This window comes from Furipterus horrens, unplaced genomic scaffold, assembly GCF_987537825.1.
Source record: "Furipterus horrens unplaced genomic scaffold, mFurHor1.1.pri manual_scaffold_2, whole genome shotgun sequence".
Taxonomy (NCBI): Eukaryota; Metazoa; Chordata; class Mammalia; order Chiroptera; family Furipteridae; genus Furipterus; species Furipterus horrens.
In genome coordinates this window covers 1,636,840-1,654,660 of record NW_028327172.1, presented here as the reverse complement: position 1 = coordinate 1,654,660, position 17,821 = coordinate 1,636,840, and the positions used below count along the sequence as shown (strand labels likewise).

The 17,821-nt window shown below is 67.1% G+C and overlaps 1 protein-coding gene across 1 annotated transcript in view; it reads right to left on the bottom strand.

The window, feature by feature from the left end:
- Nucleotides 1–10,325: 10,325 nt before the first annotated feature.
- Nucleotides 10,326–17,821, bottom strand: part of KCNQ1 (potassium voltage-gated channel subfamily Q member 1) — a 255,928-nt gene continuing 248,432 nt past the window's right edge. Inside the window, exon 16 of the mRNA XM_090292878.1 lies at nt 10,326–11,117. Coding sequence (XP_090149004.1) covers nt 10,890–11,117 — 228 coding nt within the window. The 3' untranslated portion in view covers nt 10,326–10,889. The remainder of the gene's footprint in view (nt 11,118–17,821) is intronic.

Here is a 17,821-nt window from a genome sequence, read left to right as displayed (position 1 = left end):
GCTGCTCTGGTGGCTCCAGTTAAAGGAGGCCCCGTGCCCGCCAGGTCTTACCAGGCCACCCCCGACGGGGCCCGGGCAGGGGTCCCGGGGCCACCCCTCACAGCTCGGTTTGCACCTTCCCTCTCCCGCCGCCCCCACCACGCTGTGCGCACGTTTGTTTGGAGGAGAAGGCGGCCAATTTGTTTTCATTCAGAATCACTTAAGATCCCATTTTGGAGAAATGAAAAGAGAAAAGTGTGCTTCCCAAGCTGGGCCCACTGGGTGCCCGCTCATGCCTGGCGGTGCCCTGGGGGTGGTGGTGGGGTGCCCCTCCCCTCGGCCTCCCTGTCCCCCCTCAGGCCGCAGCTTGGGATCCCAGTGAGGGCCAGGCTGTGCTCATCTGCATGAAGCACACACTCTCGGCCCATCTGCAAAGGTTCAATTAAACATGGGGGGGGTCCGCAGGGGCTCCCGAAATTAGCATTTCCGCGACCATCTGGCGCGAGGAGCAGGCGCGGGGCTGGACAAAGGGCGCCCGGCGCGGGGAGAGGCGAGTGTGCCGCCGCATTCACCTGCAAATGAGGCTTTGTCAGCACAGTAAAGCTGGCCGGACTGACTCACCCCGCCCGCGCCAGCACGACCCTCGGCCCCTGCGACCCAGGCCGGCTGGGCAGGTTGCGGGCTCCCCAGCTCCGGAGGCCTCTACCCTGGCCGGCCCTTCCCTGCGCGGCCAGTGAGCCCCTGGAGTGGGCCCCGCCCCTTGGGCCTTCTGTAGCCCCGCACACCTCCTGGGCAAGGCCTCTGCGGTGGCTTGTGGGCGGCTAGTCTGCGTGGTGACCAGCCAGCACGCAGGCAGGAGGCTCTTCCCTCCCTTGCCGAGGCCCAGGCTCTCCAAGAATTGTGAGTGTGTGAGGGGCGGCATTCGAGGGACCCCAGGACTCCTCAGCCGGCACACCTGAGGCTGCAGGGGGGCCGAGGGCCCTGGAGGCGGCCCCAGAGACAGGTGCCTGGGTCACTTCGACAGCAGTGCTCAGACTTTGGACGCCCCCCAAGGCCTGGGGCGGGGAGACAGTGTGCCTGGCTGTCTGGGCCTCAGGTTCCCCCGCTGGACAAACGGGAGCCTTGGGGACCCTGTTCACTCTGGTGTCTCTTCTGGTCACTGTCCCTCTCCCCATCCATCACTAGCCCTGAGCGTACCCGACCCAGCCTGACAGTGACGGTGAGGCTTCCTAGAGGAGACAGACCTGAGCTAAGTGCTGAATGAGGCAGAGGGATGGGGGAGGGGCCCTTGTCCATCTTGGGGTCAGCTGGGTGGGGTGGGGCCTGGGGTTCTGTTCAGGGAGCATGGTGGTGGGGTGGTGCTGGAGACACGGGCCAGGGCTGGGTCCTAAGGCTGAGTGCCAGACTGCGTGGTGACTAGGGGTCTCTCAAATGTCCTTTAGCAGGGGCCAGCGTTCCAAAGTCTTCCTGGAATTTAATACCCCAGGGCTCAGAGGAGGTCTTCAGGTTCTTTTTCTGGGGTGTGAATATATCATCAGAAACAGCAAGCTGAAGGTGGAGTAGTCAATAACACTCTAGTGAAAATTAGTCTGCCAACTGAATCTCTGGAACAGGCGTGCTCAGACGGAGCAGGTGTGGGCACATGAGGTCTCCTGTGCAGCCGGCTGCTGGACAGAGGGTGTTGGCTCCCAGGTACACACCCGGGGCAGGGGCTCTCCCGTCGGCGGGCCTTCATGAGAGGGGGGCAAAGGCCTCTGGCCTGGGAGCTGTGACGACGTGAATGGGGCATTTCTCTCCCAGGCCGGCACTTTTGCTGTGTCGGTGGGGCAGAGGACCCCCCTTCTGCCCCTCCCCTGGGGGTGCTGGGAGGCGTGGTGGCAACTGGCACCCAGGTGTTCTCTGGAAGCTGGAACGAGCTTCATCGGACAAGGTGATGCATTTGAGATGCCGTGGAAAGCCAAGTGGAGACAGTCGTGATGATGGTCATGCTGGGTCTCTGTCGGAGCCGAGCATGTGCGTTCCTCCTAACTCTGCCGGCGCGCCCACAGTGGAGCTGGGGCTCCGAGGACGAAAACACCCACTCTCCCGAGGCCACTTTCGGCATGATGCAGAAGCCAGGCTTGGGGCTGGGGCTGGGCGTGGGGACAGGTGACAGGAGACAGCCCCAAAAGACCAGCTGGGGCTGCTGGTCTCAGGATCCCAGCTCACTCTGGGGCTCTCCTGCAGGTGCTCATGAGGGGAGGGGTAGGAGGAGCCTTCTGTCCTCAGTGCAACCGTGTGTCACCTGGCTTCCTGGACTGTCCCCACTGCTGGCCCCAGGGAAGGGGGTCTGGGCCAGCAGCCTGCCCTGCTGACCTCGGCCCCTCGGCCTTTGCTCCCCTGTTCCCTGCACCCACCTGCCTTCTCCCAGCCCGCCTCTCTGCCCAGCCTCCTTCTCCATCCGCTCCCTTAGAAGAGCTCCCTGGAAGGGGGGGGGGTACGAGGGCAGGTCTGGGGAGGCAGACGCACCCGGCCAGGCCTCTCATCTGTGAAGCAGGGCAGTAACACTGGACTGACCGGTACTGGCCCCAGCGAGGGGACCGCTTCCCTTAACACTTGGCTTAGACAGTCGCCCCGGAGCCGCTGTGGGCTCCTGCTGTCTGTGAGGCGCTGGAGGTGGAGCAGGGTCTCGGCCCCGTCCCCCCATGCCCACCCACCATCACGCCTGTGCTGGGCGCCCAGAGCGGGGCACAGCTCAGCCCTCCAACCCAGGCCATGGCTTCTGGATAGGCTGCCAGGCAGTACTGGTGCTGGGAGGCTGGTGCCAGGCGTGGGGGGCCCAGGTGGGGGGGCCCAGGTGGGGGAGGCAGCCGCCAGGTCAGGCCAGGCAGCCCCAGCGGAGGCTGAATGGGTGCTCTGTCTTGTCGCCCACGGCTGTCATCTGCCGCTGGGGTTTGGTTTCCTGAAGCCGGCGGGGCTGCAGGTGGATTCTGCGAGGCCGCGTGGCCTCGAAGCTTGGAGCCCTGGTGTCTCGGAGCCAGGTGGGGGCCCGGGGGAACAATAAGGCCTTTTCCTGGGGGGGACAGGGCTCGGCTGGCAGGGAGAAAGCAGTCTGCCCGCGCCCGCAGGCCTCAGGCTCGCTGGCAGGGAGTGGGGTGCTGGGGCCACGGTGCCAGGCCTTGGCAGGGCTTGCGGGAGGCCGGCCAGCCGGGCGCCGGTAACCGAAGCCGCCTGGACACACGCAGGGTTTTGTGGAGGATTTGCAGGGCACAGCGCTGCCTGCTTCACCTTGCGGCTGGCGGCGGGGGAGGGGGCGGGCGCGGAGGGAGGAGAGGAGTGTGATGCCGGGAGCCGGGGGAACCACAGTGACCACCCACGGGCCTCTCGCCTGCCATGGCAGCTCGGCTCTCCCCACTCACTTTGGGGGGGGGCAGCGGTGCTCTGGGAGGTGAAGGGCAGGGAGTGTGGAGGTGGGGTCCTGGTGTCTGTCCCTTGCAGTGTTCCCAGCTGAGTCACTCATTTGTACATTTGCTCTGCCCACCTGGGTGCATCCACCTGGTCTCCTGGGGCGCAGCCAACCAGGTTGGAGGGGGTGGCCATGCCTTGGAGCCTGGGAGGAGGTTCCCTCTGAGCTGTGGCTGCTCCCTTCGAGCCTGCAGGGTCCCTCCGGGGCTCGGAGGGCAACCAGGAACGGGGCTCAGCCCGCGGGGCACAGCTCCAGGAAAGTGGTTTTGGCTCCCGGGTGGTGTGGGTGTCCCCATTTGGCCCTCAGTGACCACACCCTGGACACAGGTGAATGTCCCTTTGTGGGGGGGCTGCTCACAGTCCCAGCAGGTGCACAGAAGGGCACCGTGAAGAAGGCGACACCAGGAAGCCCTGTCTGGACGGGCGCCTCTGGCCCACGGAGAGAGAGACCCACTCAGGCGGCCGGTGGCTGCCATGGGACCGCAGTGCCTGCGCCCCGCCTACGGGATTGGAACCCAGGGTGCCACTCGCTGGCGCTGCTGAGACCATGGGTGGCGCGGTGGGGGCGGGGGCGGGGGCGGCCCCTCTTCCAGACCGTGCATGTGGGGCACTGGGAGACACCCAACAAGAACGCTTTCACATCTGTACCTTGAAGAAAACAAGTCAAAGGAAGCGGAGCAGGGGGCACAGCGGAACTCTGGAAGACGGGGGGGCCTCTGGGAATGGGGGGGCCTCAGCAGTTGCTGTGGGACCCCCAGCAAGCGCCTCCTCGCTTCACTCACAGGGAAGTGGTCCTCTCTACATTGGACGGGTGGGCAAGCCAGCGCAGAGGCAGGTGGGTTCCCTGGCTTCGGCAGCCTGGACGCCCCACCTCACACGGGGCGTTCCATGCCCCCCTCCAAGCGTCAGTTTTCAGGGCCTGCACTGTGGAGACGTGGATGGGGGTCTCTGAGGCTTCCTTCTGGAGCAGCAGAGAGAGCCTTTTCTCCCCAGACCTCTCCCCTGAACTGGGCAGCACCGATGCCCCTGTCCCTGTCCCAGGGGTCCGGCTCTGGGGCGGAAGACAGAGCTGTTGCGGGTCGGGCCCCGCCGCCCCCAGCACGGCCGGCCAGGCAAGTGGAAGGCCCAGCCGACTGTCCGCGCCCTCTTCCCTCTCCGAAGTCCTTTTGACGCGGTCCCGCGGCCGGGGAGGGGATTTGATTAAGACCCTTTGAAATGACTTAATGACATTACCCCCCCTCCCAACAACCCCTTCTTTAGAAAGCCTCTCTGTCGAAAGCCCTTGTCCCAGGAGAAGCCACGGTCCCCAGGGCCCGCCCAGGCCCCAGCCCATCAACAGTCAGGGCCTCTGCATCCCTGTCTCGCAAGTGCCTGGGGTGCCCCCCTCCCCCCCGGGGCCGGGCCTCTCCCAGCACGAGCCTCCTCTCCCCCAGCCAAACCAATCCATCTCCGGCTGTCACTCCCATTGTCCCAGGCAGAGGGGCTGTGGCTGTGTCTTCTTGGGAGGGGCTGAGGGCACAGCTGGGGGTGCGGTCTCCCGTGGGCCCTCCTGAGATCTCTCCTGCTGGCCCCAGGACGTGCACTGAGAGGCGGCTGAGGCTGCTACCAAATGTCCGGGCTTTGTGGCAGGGACTGCTTGTCCCTGTGGGTCGTGGGCCACCATCGGCTCCCTGGGAGTGTTCCCGGGGCGCTGTGAAAATAGCAAGGCCCTCCTCCCATCGAGCAACCCGTGCCGGGCCAGGCGCGGCCGCTACCCAGTCAACGCCAATCTCGGGGACGGGCCAGTGTAGCTGGTCACAGTGAAAATTAATGTCCTCGTCCTTCCCTGAGCACAAGCTGTCACCAGCGCACGGACCACAAGGCCGCTGTGCCTGTGGTCCTCTCATCTCATTAGCTCAGCACCTGGCCGCAGCTCCTAAAGTTGGGGTGTGATGACCCACTGAAGCTCAGAGGAGTGGCTGAGCCGGGGTGGGAACAAGAGGTTTCCGGGCTCTAGCTTTGGGGGCACGGTGTGTTTAGGGGGTGGCCGTGCGGAGGGATGAAGCTAAGAAACCACCCAAGTCGGTGGGGTTTGGTGCATAGGACTAGAGGTCGGGCTTTGGGATTTTCTGCGTGGCCGGGGTCATGGCAGCCTGGATGGGACCAGTGGGCTGTCCTGAGGGCCCGCCGGCTGCCTGGGGAACACCCTGCTGCTTCGGTCTGCGTGGCCCAGCGGAGTGGCTGGAATTTTCTGCATCCTCTCCTCCTCAGTGGGGCCTCTCTGGCCCCAGCATCCAAGCTGGGAAGGTCAGGTCTTCCTTTGAGCTGCCCCTCCCTCCCTGCCTGCAGCCCCCGGCCCAGTAGCTCCTCCTCTCAGTACAATGTGTGCCCCTCTGCCCTGAGGACCCCAGCACCCCCTTACCGTGTTTGCAGGCTGGGCAGAAAGGTGAGGTGCAGTGGCTGGTATGGATCCAAGCGGCTGGTGTCTCCTATTACAGAGCCACCCCTTCTGGGTGCCACAACATGGGCATTGGGGTGATGGCCGGGAGGAGGGGAGACAGGGCCTGATCATACTCTGGGGTCCGGGAGGTCTGCCCCGGGCTGAGGCCCCCCCCCCTTCCTCCTTGCTTGGGGCTGGGTGCTGTGGGAGGGGTGGGGAGGCCCCATGCTGCCCCCGGCACAGCCAGTGCCAGAATCAGGCCCAGGGGGTCTCAGAGTGGACCCCCCACCCCTGCCACACAGCCAGTGCTCTGGGCAGGCAGGGGCTGGGGCCCGGGCCTCAGAGGCCTAGGCGCCGGGCAGGGTACCGGTCAGGAGCCACCTCTAGAGAAGCCTCCCCTCAGGCCGCTGTCTCCTGCGAGTGAACCCCACCCGCCTCTGCCCAGGCCTGGGCCGCAGGGCCGGCAGCTGCCCCAGGAGCAGGTGAAAAGGCTGCAGCTGGCTGCTGAGGTCAGAGGTCACCTGCTCGGGGCTTCTCTGCCGCCTGGTTGTGGGGCCCCCTCTGCCTGTCTGCCAAGGCGCCCCTGCTCCCCGGGGCTGGAAAGGGCCTGGGAGGGGGTCGCCAGGGTCTGAGGGTCCTGGTCCCAGTCTCCCCACACTCAGGGGTCAGTGGGGACCGAAGCTCCATCTAGCTCAGGCCCCCGAACACACTTCAGGCCCAACTCTGGCTAAGCCGGGCCCGATCCCCACAGCTCGCTGGGTTGCCGATGGGGCAGAGAACGGTGAGGCAGACATCCTGTGAGACCCCCGGGGAGCCACCGGGGTCCAGGGTGCAGAGGGCATTGGCTTCCAGTGAGCTCGCTGGGAAGGGCCCCCAAACCAGGACAGCCTGCTCACCCGGCAGGCCCCCGCAGTGGAGGGCACTGGCTCGGGGTTGTGTGTGGGGCTGTCAGGAGCCCCGCCCACACCTGTCGTTGCCACCCCCACCTCCCACCCCAGCTGTTTGGCCGCCCCAGAAGCCCACCCGAGGGAACAGGGTAGACCCCGCCCCCAGGGTAGACCCCCACCACCACCACCAAGCCTGGTGGCGCCTGCCTGGGTCCAGCAGCCTTTTTCCAAGCTCTCGTTTTATCCCTAATTTAATTGGCACTTCCTGAGCACCCAGTGGGGCCAGGTGCCGGCCAGGTGCTCCTAGGCTCTGGCTTCCCCCAGGGCCTGAGTCCCAGCACAACCCCTTCTCCGGTGGTGTGCCGGTGGGCATGGCTCCCAGCCCCGGCCTGGTGGGTGTCTGCCTGCCCAGTGGGCCTGAGCTGGCAGCTCGAGGCGGGACCCAGGGTCTGGGGAGAAGCCACGGGAGGTCTGCCTGGCAGAGGACACTGAGTGGGCGGGGCCTGGCCGTGGGGGCCGGATGAGGAGCACCCTCTCGGCGTTCGGATGCTCCTCTTGTGGGCACTTGCCCTGGCTCTGAGAGGTCACTCCAAGGGGTCATGCAGGCCAAGAAGGGGCATGCAGAGGAGGGAGAGTCCACAGCCCAAGCATATTCCGGGCCATCTGTCTGGCTGCCTTTATTAAGCACCTGCTGTTTACCGCCCTGGGCCCTGTGTCTACATGTCTTGTTTCCATCAGCCCCTCCCCCACCCGCCTTGGAGGGTCACTTTGGCCACGCCCCTTGCACGGGGCAGAGGGTGGGAGGTGCCGGCCTGCCCAGCCCTTCCTCTCCCGGCCCCCGGCCCAGAGCCCAGGAGAGCCTCAGGTTGGGCTGGCACCCGCCTCAGAGACCAGCCCCCTGGCCAAGCCCCAGTGCCCCAGAGGTGCCATCTGCCTGCCCCTGCTCTGGGGGGCATGCTCCGGGAGGAGGTGGGTGCCCAGGAAGTGGGCAGCCTCCCCCCTGCCCCCCCTCCCCCCCAGCAGGTGCTCCTGGCACACCCATCGGACCCCGAGAACCTCAATAAGGGGGCCCAATTTGGAGACAAAGGCTGGGCGCTTCAGACAAATACTCATGGATCTTGTCCTCGGGAGCAGCCAGGCGGCCAAGGAGCCCACAAAGGGGCGGGGGAGGGGCTGTGAATGGGCCTGGCCTGCACATGCCACCGTTGCCCAGGCGACAGCCCTCTCCCGGAGAGGTCCGCCGGGCCATTGTCCGGGGCACACAGGACGTGTCATGCACCAGATGGCCGTGTGCTGTCGGAGTCAGTTATTGGGGGGCAGAGTGAAGGAATGCGGCCGGCATGGCGGGCCGGGGCGCCATCTGTTCCCCCGACCGCGGGCACCGGGCGGGCATGAGCGCCCGGCCGGCCGGGCGGGCCCAGCCTCCGCGGCGGGCTTTAATTAGCTAATTCTATAATTGGGCTTTATTTCAGGTAAATTGCATTTCACACCCGAGAGGGCTGCAATGGCCCATCCAGGAGTGGAGCACCCGGGCCCTCTGTACACAGTCGATAACACGGGAAACAAAGCGGGGCTGGGCGCCGGGCCGCGCCGGCCCAGACGGGGGCCACCGGAGTGCGGGGCTGGGCCTGGGGCTCCGTGCAGGGCCTGCTCTCCAGCCAGCCGCTTCCTGGGGTTTCTGCAAATATTTACCCAACAAGGAAACAACAGCTTTTGCCTTTCCAGTAATTGTTGCTCCTGCCCCTCCCCTATGGTGCTGGCTGGGGAGGCCCCGGGCCTGCCTTGCCCACGTCCCCTCCCCCACACGGGCCTGGCAGTGGCCGGTCCCCACGGTGGGAGCCAGGGCTGGGCTCTGGGGAGCGTCTGGGGGGCTCAGCAGGGTGGGACCCAGGGCCCTCCCCTCCCACGGAGGCCAAGCGGCCACTCCCCACGGAAACCTGGCCCTGACACTGGCCGTCCTCTGTGTCCTGTGTCCTTGGGACAGCCCCATCCTCGGCATCTCAGATGCCCCCGGTCCCGGTGGCCTGGGAACTGGGCTGGGCTCCAGAAGGAGGGGAAGGTAGAGAGGAACGGTCAAAAGATGTTGACAGCGGGCCCCCACCCCCTGCCGCCCTGGTTGAGCGTAGCGGCACCTGTGAGCTGGAATGAAGGCCGGTGGGGGGGGGGGGGGCGCCTCACCATGTGCAGGGCCAGCCGCGGGCCTGGTGAGGGTGGGGCGGCTCCCCCGGGCACGTGCCCAGGCTGACCTGCAGGGCCCTGGGCGCGGGCCTGCCCACCGCTGCCGGGGTCTGGTCTGTGCTCCTCGGGCTCTGGGAGGGGCTGCTCACATGTGGGGCTCGCGGGCTCGCGGGCCCTCGGACAAGGGGACAGATGGAGAGGCCCATGTGTGTCCCCTAGGGGTGCTGCCCTGCGGTGTGGACTGTAGACCCAGCACCCACAGCTCAAGCAGGCCAGGCCCTGAAGAGGTGCCCACCGCCCCAGATGGCCAGGGCCACCCCAGGGGAAACCCCACGGCCACCGGAGCCCCAGTCAGGAGGGACACCGAGCAGACCCGCAGCCTTTGGCTGGTCCTTGCAGCCCCTCTGAGCTCCTGAACCCTGGTCCTGTTCAGCAGCCACCTGGGCACCTGCCTCTGAGGGGACTCCAGGGGTCCTGCCCGCGAGGGAGGCCTGTGGGGAAGGGAGCCGGCGCAGGAGGAGGCGTGGCCTGATGTTGTGGGAGCCCTGGGGGAAGTGGGGGACAGGGTGCTGTCCTGCCCACACCAAGGCCCCTGGGCCCGGAAGTGAGGGTGGAGGACAGGGTCCCTGGGCTCCACCCATCCCTTGTCTGTGAGCAACGACCACACCTGCTCACCCCGAGTCCTTGAAGGGTGCCCAGACGTGCAGGGGCTGCTCATGAGGGGCTACTGGAGGGGGTGCTTGCTGCAGGAGGGCTCTCTGAGCTGGGCTGGGGGCCAAGGGCATGGTTTCCACAGACGGAGAGGGGGTGGGGAGAACAGCAAGAGCGGAGGCGCAGAGGGGGGCCCCCCCTTCCCTCCGCTCAGCTCTCGTGGGCAGAGCCGACCATGTACAGGGGACGGGAACCGGAATGGCCTGGCCTTGGGGTGCTCCTGGGTCCCCGGGACACCTGGCCCCAGAACCCCAGGCCGGTGAGCGGGGCCCGACCTGGGCAGCGCGGACGGAGCGAGGGGGCTCTGGCGTGTCGAGGGGTGGCAGTTCCGAGCGAGGACGGGGCTGTCCCAAAGGCGGGCCCTGCCCAGAATCGAGGTGAGACCAGCCCCGTGAGCCCACGTTTATTAGAAAAGCCGGCACCAGAAAGACTCCAAATCACACCGTGCGACTCATTGAAACACAGAGTCCAAATCACCACAGATTACTCTGATTTCTGCAAGACGTGACACCCGGGAGGGGCCACCGTCCTGGGGAGGAACTGTGTCCCCATGTGCGTCTGTCCAGCTGCATGTGCGTGGGGTGGGGCCCCCTCTTCTCTCCGAATGGGTAGGAGAAGCTGCCAGTCCAATGTGGGGGGCCTGTCTACCCCCATTCCCTGGTGGCCACTCCGCCCCAGTAAAGCTCTTCGGGGACAGCGGCGGCCTATCCCTCCTGCTTGAAGCTGTGGCCTCAGGAGCTGCTCCCTCACGGCCCTGGCCCATTGCGTCTGCAGCCCTGGAGACTGAAGTTCAAGGCCCGGGCCTGGGGCTGTGTGAGCAGGGCGCACGGGCACCCTGAGCCTGGCACGGGCTGGGCCTGCCCTGCCCGTCTCCTCCCAGGTGCCCCTGGGTCGTGGCTCCCGGGCCTGGGATGTGGTGCCCACAGGCCCCGCCTAGGTTGTCCCTCGGTGTCCGCTCGGGAAGAGCCCTGGGCCTGTGTGCACCTGTCCTGCCTCCTGTCCCACATGGGTGGCCCCAAGTGCCAGGATGCCCCACGCTGAGGGCCAGCCTGACCCCGGCCACCCTGTCCCAACCACCGCACAAGCTGAGAGGGGCCCCTGTACCCACGGGCCTGGAAGGGGCAGCCTCAGCGAACCCCTAGTCCAGGACCGTGGGGCACCACGGCCCACAGGGTGTCCAGGCCCTGGGAGAGGGGGGCTGCTCTCTGCACCGATGGTGCCCCCGCTCAGTGGGAGGCGGGACAGGCTGGGGGGCCCCCCGTGCCTCCACATCAGGACTCCTCGTCGGGGTCCCTGTGGGACACGGTCAGCTGCTCGTAGGTGGGCAGCGCGTTGCTGGGCAGGAAGAGCTCCGGATTGATGGGGCCTCGGCAGGGCTGCACCACGTGGGCCCCACCTCCGCTGGGGGGCCGGCCGCCCGGAGGGCCGCCCTGGTGCAAGGACAGGAGCTGGTGAAGCATGTCCGTGATGAGCAGCAGCCTCTGGTCCAGCTGTGTCACCTGCGGGGACAAGAGCAGGGGTGAGCTGGGCGGGGGCGGCAGCCTGGCCATGCTGACGGCTCCTGGGCGCCAGAGTATGCCTGCAAATGTGGGCCGTGCGCGGCCTCGGTCACGTCTGTGTGTGTGGAGCATGTGCGTGTCTGCGCTGTGTAGACACATGGGTGGAGGGAGCCATCTCTGTAGCCGGGGATGGTGGCCCGGTGTGAGTGAGGGTCTGGGTAGGAGGCAAAGCTCAGGTGGGGCCTGCAGTGCCCCTGGGGGTGACCCTCCCTCCGGCCCTCCGTCTACAGCGGGCGCAGGACAATCGCCTGCTGACACGGGCGCAGCGGCTTCCCCGGGGGCCTGGGCCCACGCGCCCAGCTCCCCCACGCCCCAGACGCCTGCCGCGGCCTGGATCTCTGCCGAGCTGTGTGGAGGCCACCAACCAAGGCCTGTACCCCACCAGGAGGAGAAGGGCCTTGCTCAGCGTCACCAGCTGGACCCCTGGCAGTCCCCCACCCCCAAGATCTATGCTGGGAAGACACAGTATTGGGCCAGGAGGGGACAAGGGCAGAGGTTCTGAGCCGGGCTCAGAGGGGCGCAAGCGGGCAGGGATGTGGGAAGGGGAGACGCGCTCACCCCCTAACCCCCTCGCTTTTCCTGGCTCGAGACCCCCGGGCTTCCTCTGCAGCTGGAGCGGCCCCTCCGTCCCACTGCCTGCGTGGGCCCTGAGTGGCCTGTGAGGAGTGCCTTGGGCTTCGAGGCCCACCTGGGCTCCCCGGGTCCCGCACGCCAGTGGCCTTGACCGAGGCTGGCCCGACGTGGTTGGCGTCGCTAAGGGTCCAGGCTGCCGCCCGGAGCATCGGCTGGTTTGGCCTCAATTAATGCACCAAATACATGAGAGAAGAAAATCTGTGGTTTCATACATTTTCACTCTACAGCACTTAAACATCTGTTGGTGTCTCCAGATGTGCACGTGGGTGCAGGAGGCTTCATAGGGTGTCCTTGGGGAAGAGGAGGTGGCCGGGCGCTGAGATGCAGGCAGGATGGGGGCTGCTTGGCACAGCCGGAGACGGGGCTCAGTCCCCCTGGGTCTCCCTCCACGCACCCCGCAAGGCGGCCCTGAACTAGCCTCACCCTCTTGCACTGAGCTCAGAAAGCTTTTACCTCGTGGACACAGTGATGGCGACCCCAGTGAGCAGGGGCCAGGGGTCCTGCTGCCCTCAGGGGACAGGTGCCGCGTGCCCCGGGAGGTGCTGGGACAGGCCAGGCTTCGGGGTCTGGGACCCTGTCACTACCTGCACCCGTGCGGTGACTAAAGGCGAGGCCGACGAGCGCATCCCGCCTGGCGGACGGGGGTGCCTTGCCCTCCCCTGTTAAAGAGCTGGGCCGCAGGCTGGTCACACAAGGGCATCGGGCCTCCCTGGGCCACAGTCTCGGCCACCGGGGCCTGGACACAGGAAGGACTCCGTCTGAAAGAGGTCACGCTGCCACCCTGGGCTGCCTGGCTGTTGAGCCCGTTTCGGGGGGCGGTCCTGCCCACCCTGGGGACTCCCGGGGCCTCCACCTCCACAGACCATCACAGGCATCCCCACGCCTGCGTGCACTGTCCCTGGCCCCAGCCCTCGCTCTGCAAGCCAGCGTGGCGGGGGTCACAGTGACCTGTGGCCTGTGCTCCCGTGCCCTGCGGTGATGCTGAGCACCTACGTGTGAGCGACGGCCACGTGTTCTGTCCCTCAGCAGGCCTGGGGGACCCCGGCCTGCCCCTCGCACGCCAGCCTTGGCCGGGCGGCCTCCTCTGTGGCTGAGGTTCGTGCGGCCTGCCAGCCAGCCCGTCGCCCCCCACGAGGCTCTGCGTGGCGGTCCTTTAAAGACAGACGAGGTCACATCCCTCCCTGCACAGACCCCCCAACCTTGCCGCTCACTGGCAGGAGAGGCCCGAGTCCCTCCTGTGTCCCCAGCCCGTCCCTCTTTGCTCGGTGAATGGGGATTCACCCTTCTCCAGGCCTCTCCCACGTCCTCACGCACAGCGGCCTCTGTCCCTACTGCCCCGGCCGCCCGGACCACTCATCCCCCTCAGGTCTCACCACAGGCTCTGAGGCCACCTCCCTCCCTCAGCAAGGCCTTCCCACTGCCCCGAGCAGCCCCACTTTCCTGCTGGGCACCTGGAGCTGTGGGACACCAGGATCAGGCCTGGGGAGCCAAGCTGCCCCCCCGCCCTGGAGTGAACATGGGGGCGGGGGTGCCGTAAGGTCCCGTGCCCAGAGCCCCCGGTACCCTCTAGCCGAGGAGGAGGAGCGGGGTGAGCAGCCCCTGCGGAGGGGCCGCTGTGACCCCTCAGGGCTTGGGAACGGCCCTCCCTCATGCCTGGAATGGGGAAGAACACCCATAAATCACCTCTCCCGGGGCCCTGGGGCGGGAGGGTCCTCCCGAGCCTCCGGAGCTGGGTACAGCTGGAAAGGGGTCACAGCGCTCCATTGGACGCCATTCACAGCAGGAGACGGGGCGCCTGTGTTTATGACTGTTTCAGCCGCCCGGTCCCCGGGGCAGCCCGTGGGCAGCGGGGCCTGTGCGCACGGCACGCACGCGGCCTCTGCAGGGGGCCCTGGGCGAGGAGACGCTTTGAGTGCCGGGGCCTGCGTGGACGGCGCAGCGGGGCTCCGGGTTGCGGGAGGGCTCGGGGACGGCACGGGCTGCCTGGCCCACGGCCCGCCTCATGCTAGGCTGGGAGCCGGTCGGCGTGGGGTCTCAGGAACGCCATGGCAGGCCCCATCGGGCGGCAGACGCTCACCCCCGTCAACGCCCAGCCCCAGGACCCCTGTACCATCTCCCTGTCCCCGCTGCCGTTGGCTCGGGGCAGCAGTGGGCTGGGCTTGTCATCTCGGACACACATCATCTCGCCCCCATGGCACGCCCGGTGCCCCAAGAGTGAGGCACCCCGTTCCTCGGCTCAGAACTCCGACAGCCCCCCCCCCCCCCGAGCTCCAAACAGAAGATGAAGTTCCCACCCCGTCAGCCCAGCCCGGCTAGCTCCTGCGCACCCAAAGGAACACCCTCCTGGATCCCCCCGCGGCTCACACCCTCGACCCGCCATCATTCCCGCCCCAGTCTCGCTTCCCCACGCGGCCTCCCTGGGCCACGTGCTCGCCTGTCCCCGGACACGGCCTCAGCCACCTTCCCTTCCTCCACTCCTCACCCCCACGTCCCTGGCTCATTTACTAGGGTTCTGTCTCCTCTTGTCTGCCCCCCGCCCCTGCAAGCCTCCGAGGACGAAGGGCCCTTCACTGGTGTGCTCCCCCTGTCCCCCGCACCCCCCACGTCTCTGTCACACTGACATTTGCGTGGAGGCACATCCACGGCCTCCCTGAGGCTGCTCTGTGTGGACTTGCGCGTGGATTTCGGGAAGGCGCAGGCTTACGGGACAGGGTTATGGACGGGGTCAGGGGCAGAGCTGGGGCCCGGGCCGCGTGGCCGGGATGCGCGGAGACCCTGGCCCAGGAGGGGCCTCCCGGGCAGGCTGCCTGGGGCCTCAGGGTTCTGGCTGGCGGAGGCCAGGCTGGGGCGGCGGCTCGCTCTGCCCGCGACGCGCAGCCCTGGGCTGGGCCTGGCGAGCGGGAATGTAGGGCAGGCTGGAAAAAGGCGCTGGGAGCCGAGAGGCTGTTTGTGTTGGCGGCTGGAGCCGCCCCAGCGCCTCCCTTGCTGCCCCTCTGCTGAGCCTCACGTCCTGGAGGCCGGGGGCCGCCCGTGCAGCGCTCGGTATCTGGAGCCCGTGAGCACTTGGTGGCGCCGGACAAAGCCCCGGCCAGGCGGCTGGGCAACGTGCTGCCCAGGGGCAGCAGGCAGGTGGACCTATTGTCGCTGTGCCATCTGCCCCGGCTGCTCCTGCCAGGCCCAGCCGCCCCGCCACGCACCCCTGCCCAGGGCTCGGGCAGTTCAGGACGCTGAGCCCACCAGTGCCCGGGCTGCCTGGCAGGGCCCTTCCATGCCGGCCAACCCCCTCGGGGTCCTGCCCCAAGTGGCACCCCTGCAGGCCTCCCACTGCTCCCGCCTTGGCCGGGGGGCCCCTCACTCACGGTCTGGGCCCTGCGTCCCACCCCGGCTGCTGTCCTCTCACGGCCTACAAAGGCTTCCCCGGGCTCCTTGGGCGCCCCACGCCCCACCCTGCCTCAGGGCCCTGGTGGCAGCCCATTCCTTTGCCGACTCAGGGGACCCTGAGGTGGGGGTCTCCTTAGACCCCTGGTTTGCCTGCCAGCATCTTCCGCTTGGCCCGGTATCGTTTGCATTGCTCCTTTCTGAAAGCAGGGCAACTCTGGCCACTGTCACCTCCCTGGCGGTGAGTGAGCCTGTCCTCCAGCTAGGGCAGCTATGAGGTCACGTCTGTGCGCCTGCGGCCAGGGTCCAGCCCCCCTGGACAGCTCTTCAGCTCTGCATGAGGCACAGGGGAAGAAGGCCCCAGTGCACCCCCATTTCCCTGGCACCCCAAGCTGCCTCTGACCACTCCCCTGCCCCCCAACCTTGGCTGCACCCACACTTCCCTCGGGCCTCCCTTGTCTGTCCCCGCTGGTCCTGGGACCACATCCTCTCTGTCCCTGACTGCACGCACCACACGATGAGCCCCTTCACTGAAGCCTAGGGACAGCCAGTCCCAGCCCCGTCTGTCCCCCACCTCCCCCGCCACCCCCCGGCCTCCAGGGGAGCGCCCTCCACAGCCCCGGCCCGGTTAACCTGCTCTGCCCAACTGGAGCTCTTGTCTTTAAAGTAGCCAGTTTACAAGGTTTGCACAAAATTTAAGTACTCTTGGAAAACTAATAAGTAAAAACATTTCAAAGAAACTTCCCCTTGGACCCAGTCGCCTCGCTCTGTCCCCTGCCCTCCCAGGTGACGCTCCCAGCGATTTCAAAACACACCTTGCACATGGGATACAGTATCCATCATGGTCCACGGGATACAGAACCGGTCACGGCCTATGGGATACAATATCTGCCGTGGCCCATGGGATACAGTATCTGTTGTGGCCTATTGGATACAACAGGTGTTGCGGCACACGGGTACACTGCCCGTCTCGTCTCGGCGCGTGGGATACAGTATCCCTCGTGGCGCGTGGGATACAGTACCCATCACAGTGCATAGGATACAGAATCGGTCATGGCCCGCAGGATACAGTATCCATTGTGGCCTATCGGATCTGTCACAGTGCACAGGATACAGTATCTGTCGCGGCCCCTGGGATACAGCATTCGCCGCGGCCCACGGGACGCAGCACCCTCGAGCGGCCCAGCGGGAAGGGCTCCCTGCCGGCTTGTTTTCCCCCCACACAGGCTCTGAGGCTGCCGCGTTGAAACGCGTCTGCACAGGGGCTTCTGGGGCGGCCGCACAGCCGACGTCTCAAGGCCCGTGCCCGTCAGCGACTGGGGAGGCCGAGGGCTCCCCGGGCAGCACCCCGTGCGGCATCCGAAGGACCCAGGGGACGGGGCTTGGTGCTGGCGGGGTGGCCGAGGCTCGCTCTGCGCCAGCCCCTCCACGGGGCTCCCCACAGGCTCCCACCACCCTGTCTTGCCTGGGGGCTCACAGGCAGCCCCTGACTGACGTCTGCCTCCCTTCCCGCCACCCAGCAGGTACGGTGGGGTCCTCCTGCTCTGCGTGGCTGCTTCCAGACCATTCTCGGGCCCCTCCCCCAGGCCCCAGCTCAGTGTTCTGCAGGTCCGAGCCCCACTGCCCACCCCTCAGAACCCCTTCCTTCACACTTGGTGGTTTTCAAACTCTCCAACCCCTGGCCTTTGGCTGCTTCTCCTCACCTACTAAGTCCTGACCTGTACCCTCGGCCGCCCTCTCAGAGTCACCCCACAGCAGCCCTGTCCCCACTGTCGGTCTCCTGGGACTCCAGTGTGCACTTGACCCTGGAGACCGTTGACCCCCGACTGAACCCCCTCCAGCCCCTGCAGCCCCCATCACCTTCGCCATCCACAGCCGCAGGGAAGAGCCCTTGGGGCCGCGGCCCATGCCCGGGCCCCTCGCTGAGCCACGCGCTGTGCGGGTCCAGCTCCCGCCCACTCCGGATCTACCGTCCGCGTCTGGCCCAGGGTCTCCCCTTGGTGGCCCCGCCCTGCTGCCCCCCCGGTCCTCTCACCTGCCCCTCACCTCATGCCTCTCCCAGAGCCCAGCACCCTCTCTTCCACTGCAGTCCCCACTGGCCCAGAGGAAAGGCGCCCCAGCCTGACCGCCTGTCCCCCACCCTCAGACCAGGCCCAGGCAGTGCAGCTTCCTCCCCCCAGTGTGCTCTGGCTGGTCCTCCCACACCCCAACAACAGAACAAACCAGGACCCCAGCTTCGCCGTCTGTGGCCGCCACCGTCTCTGCTTGGAGGTGTCCACTGCTCTCCGGGCCCGGGCCAGGCAGTGCCCGCCACATCCCAGTGACCCCGCACGCCGCCGACCTGCCACTGGGCACGTGGAGGGCGGCGTCTCCTTCCTGGGCTGCCCGCCTCTCCCCAGGTGGCCCCTCGTGCGGTTCCCCGCTCAGCAGAGGTCAGGCTGGGGATCCCGGGCTGCCCTGACCCTTGCTCTCACACTTGCACCTGACCCGGCTGCACCACAGTGCAGTCAAAGCTGGGGACCTCGGGGCCCAGAATATCCGTCGGAATCTGAGCCTCCCCCTGCCATGGCCAGCGCTCTGGGCTGAGCCACCAGCATCTCCCTGGTGCCACCGTGGCCTCCCACCTGGTCCGC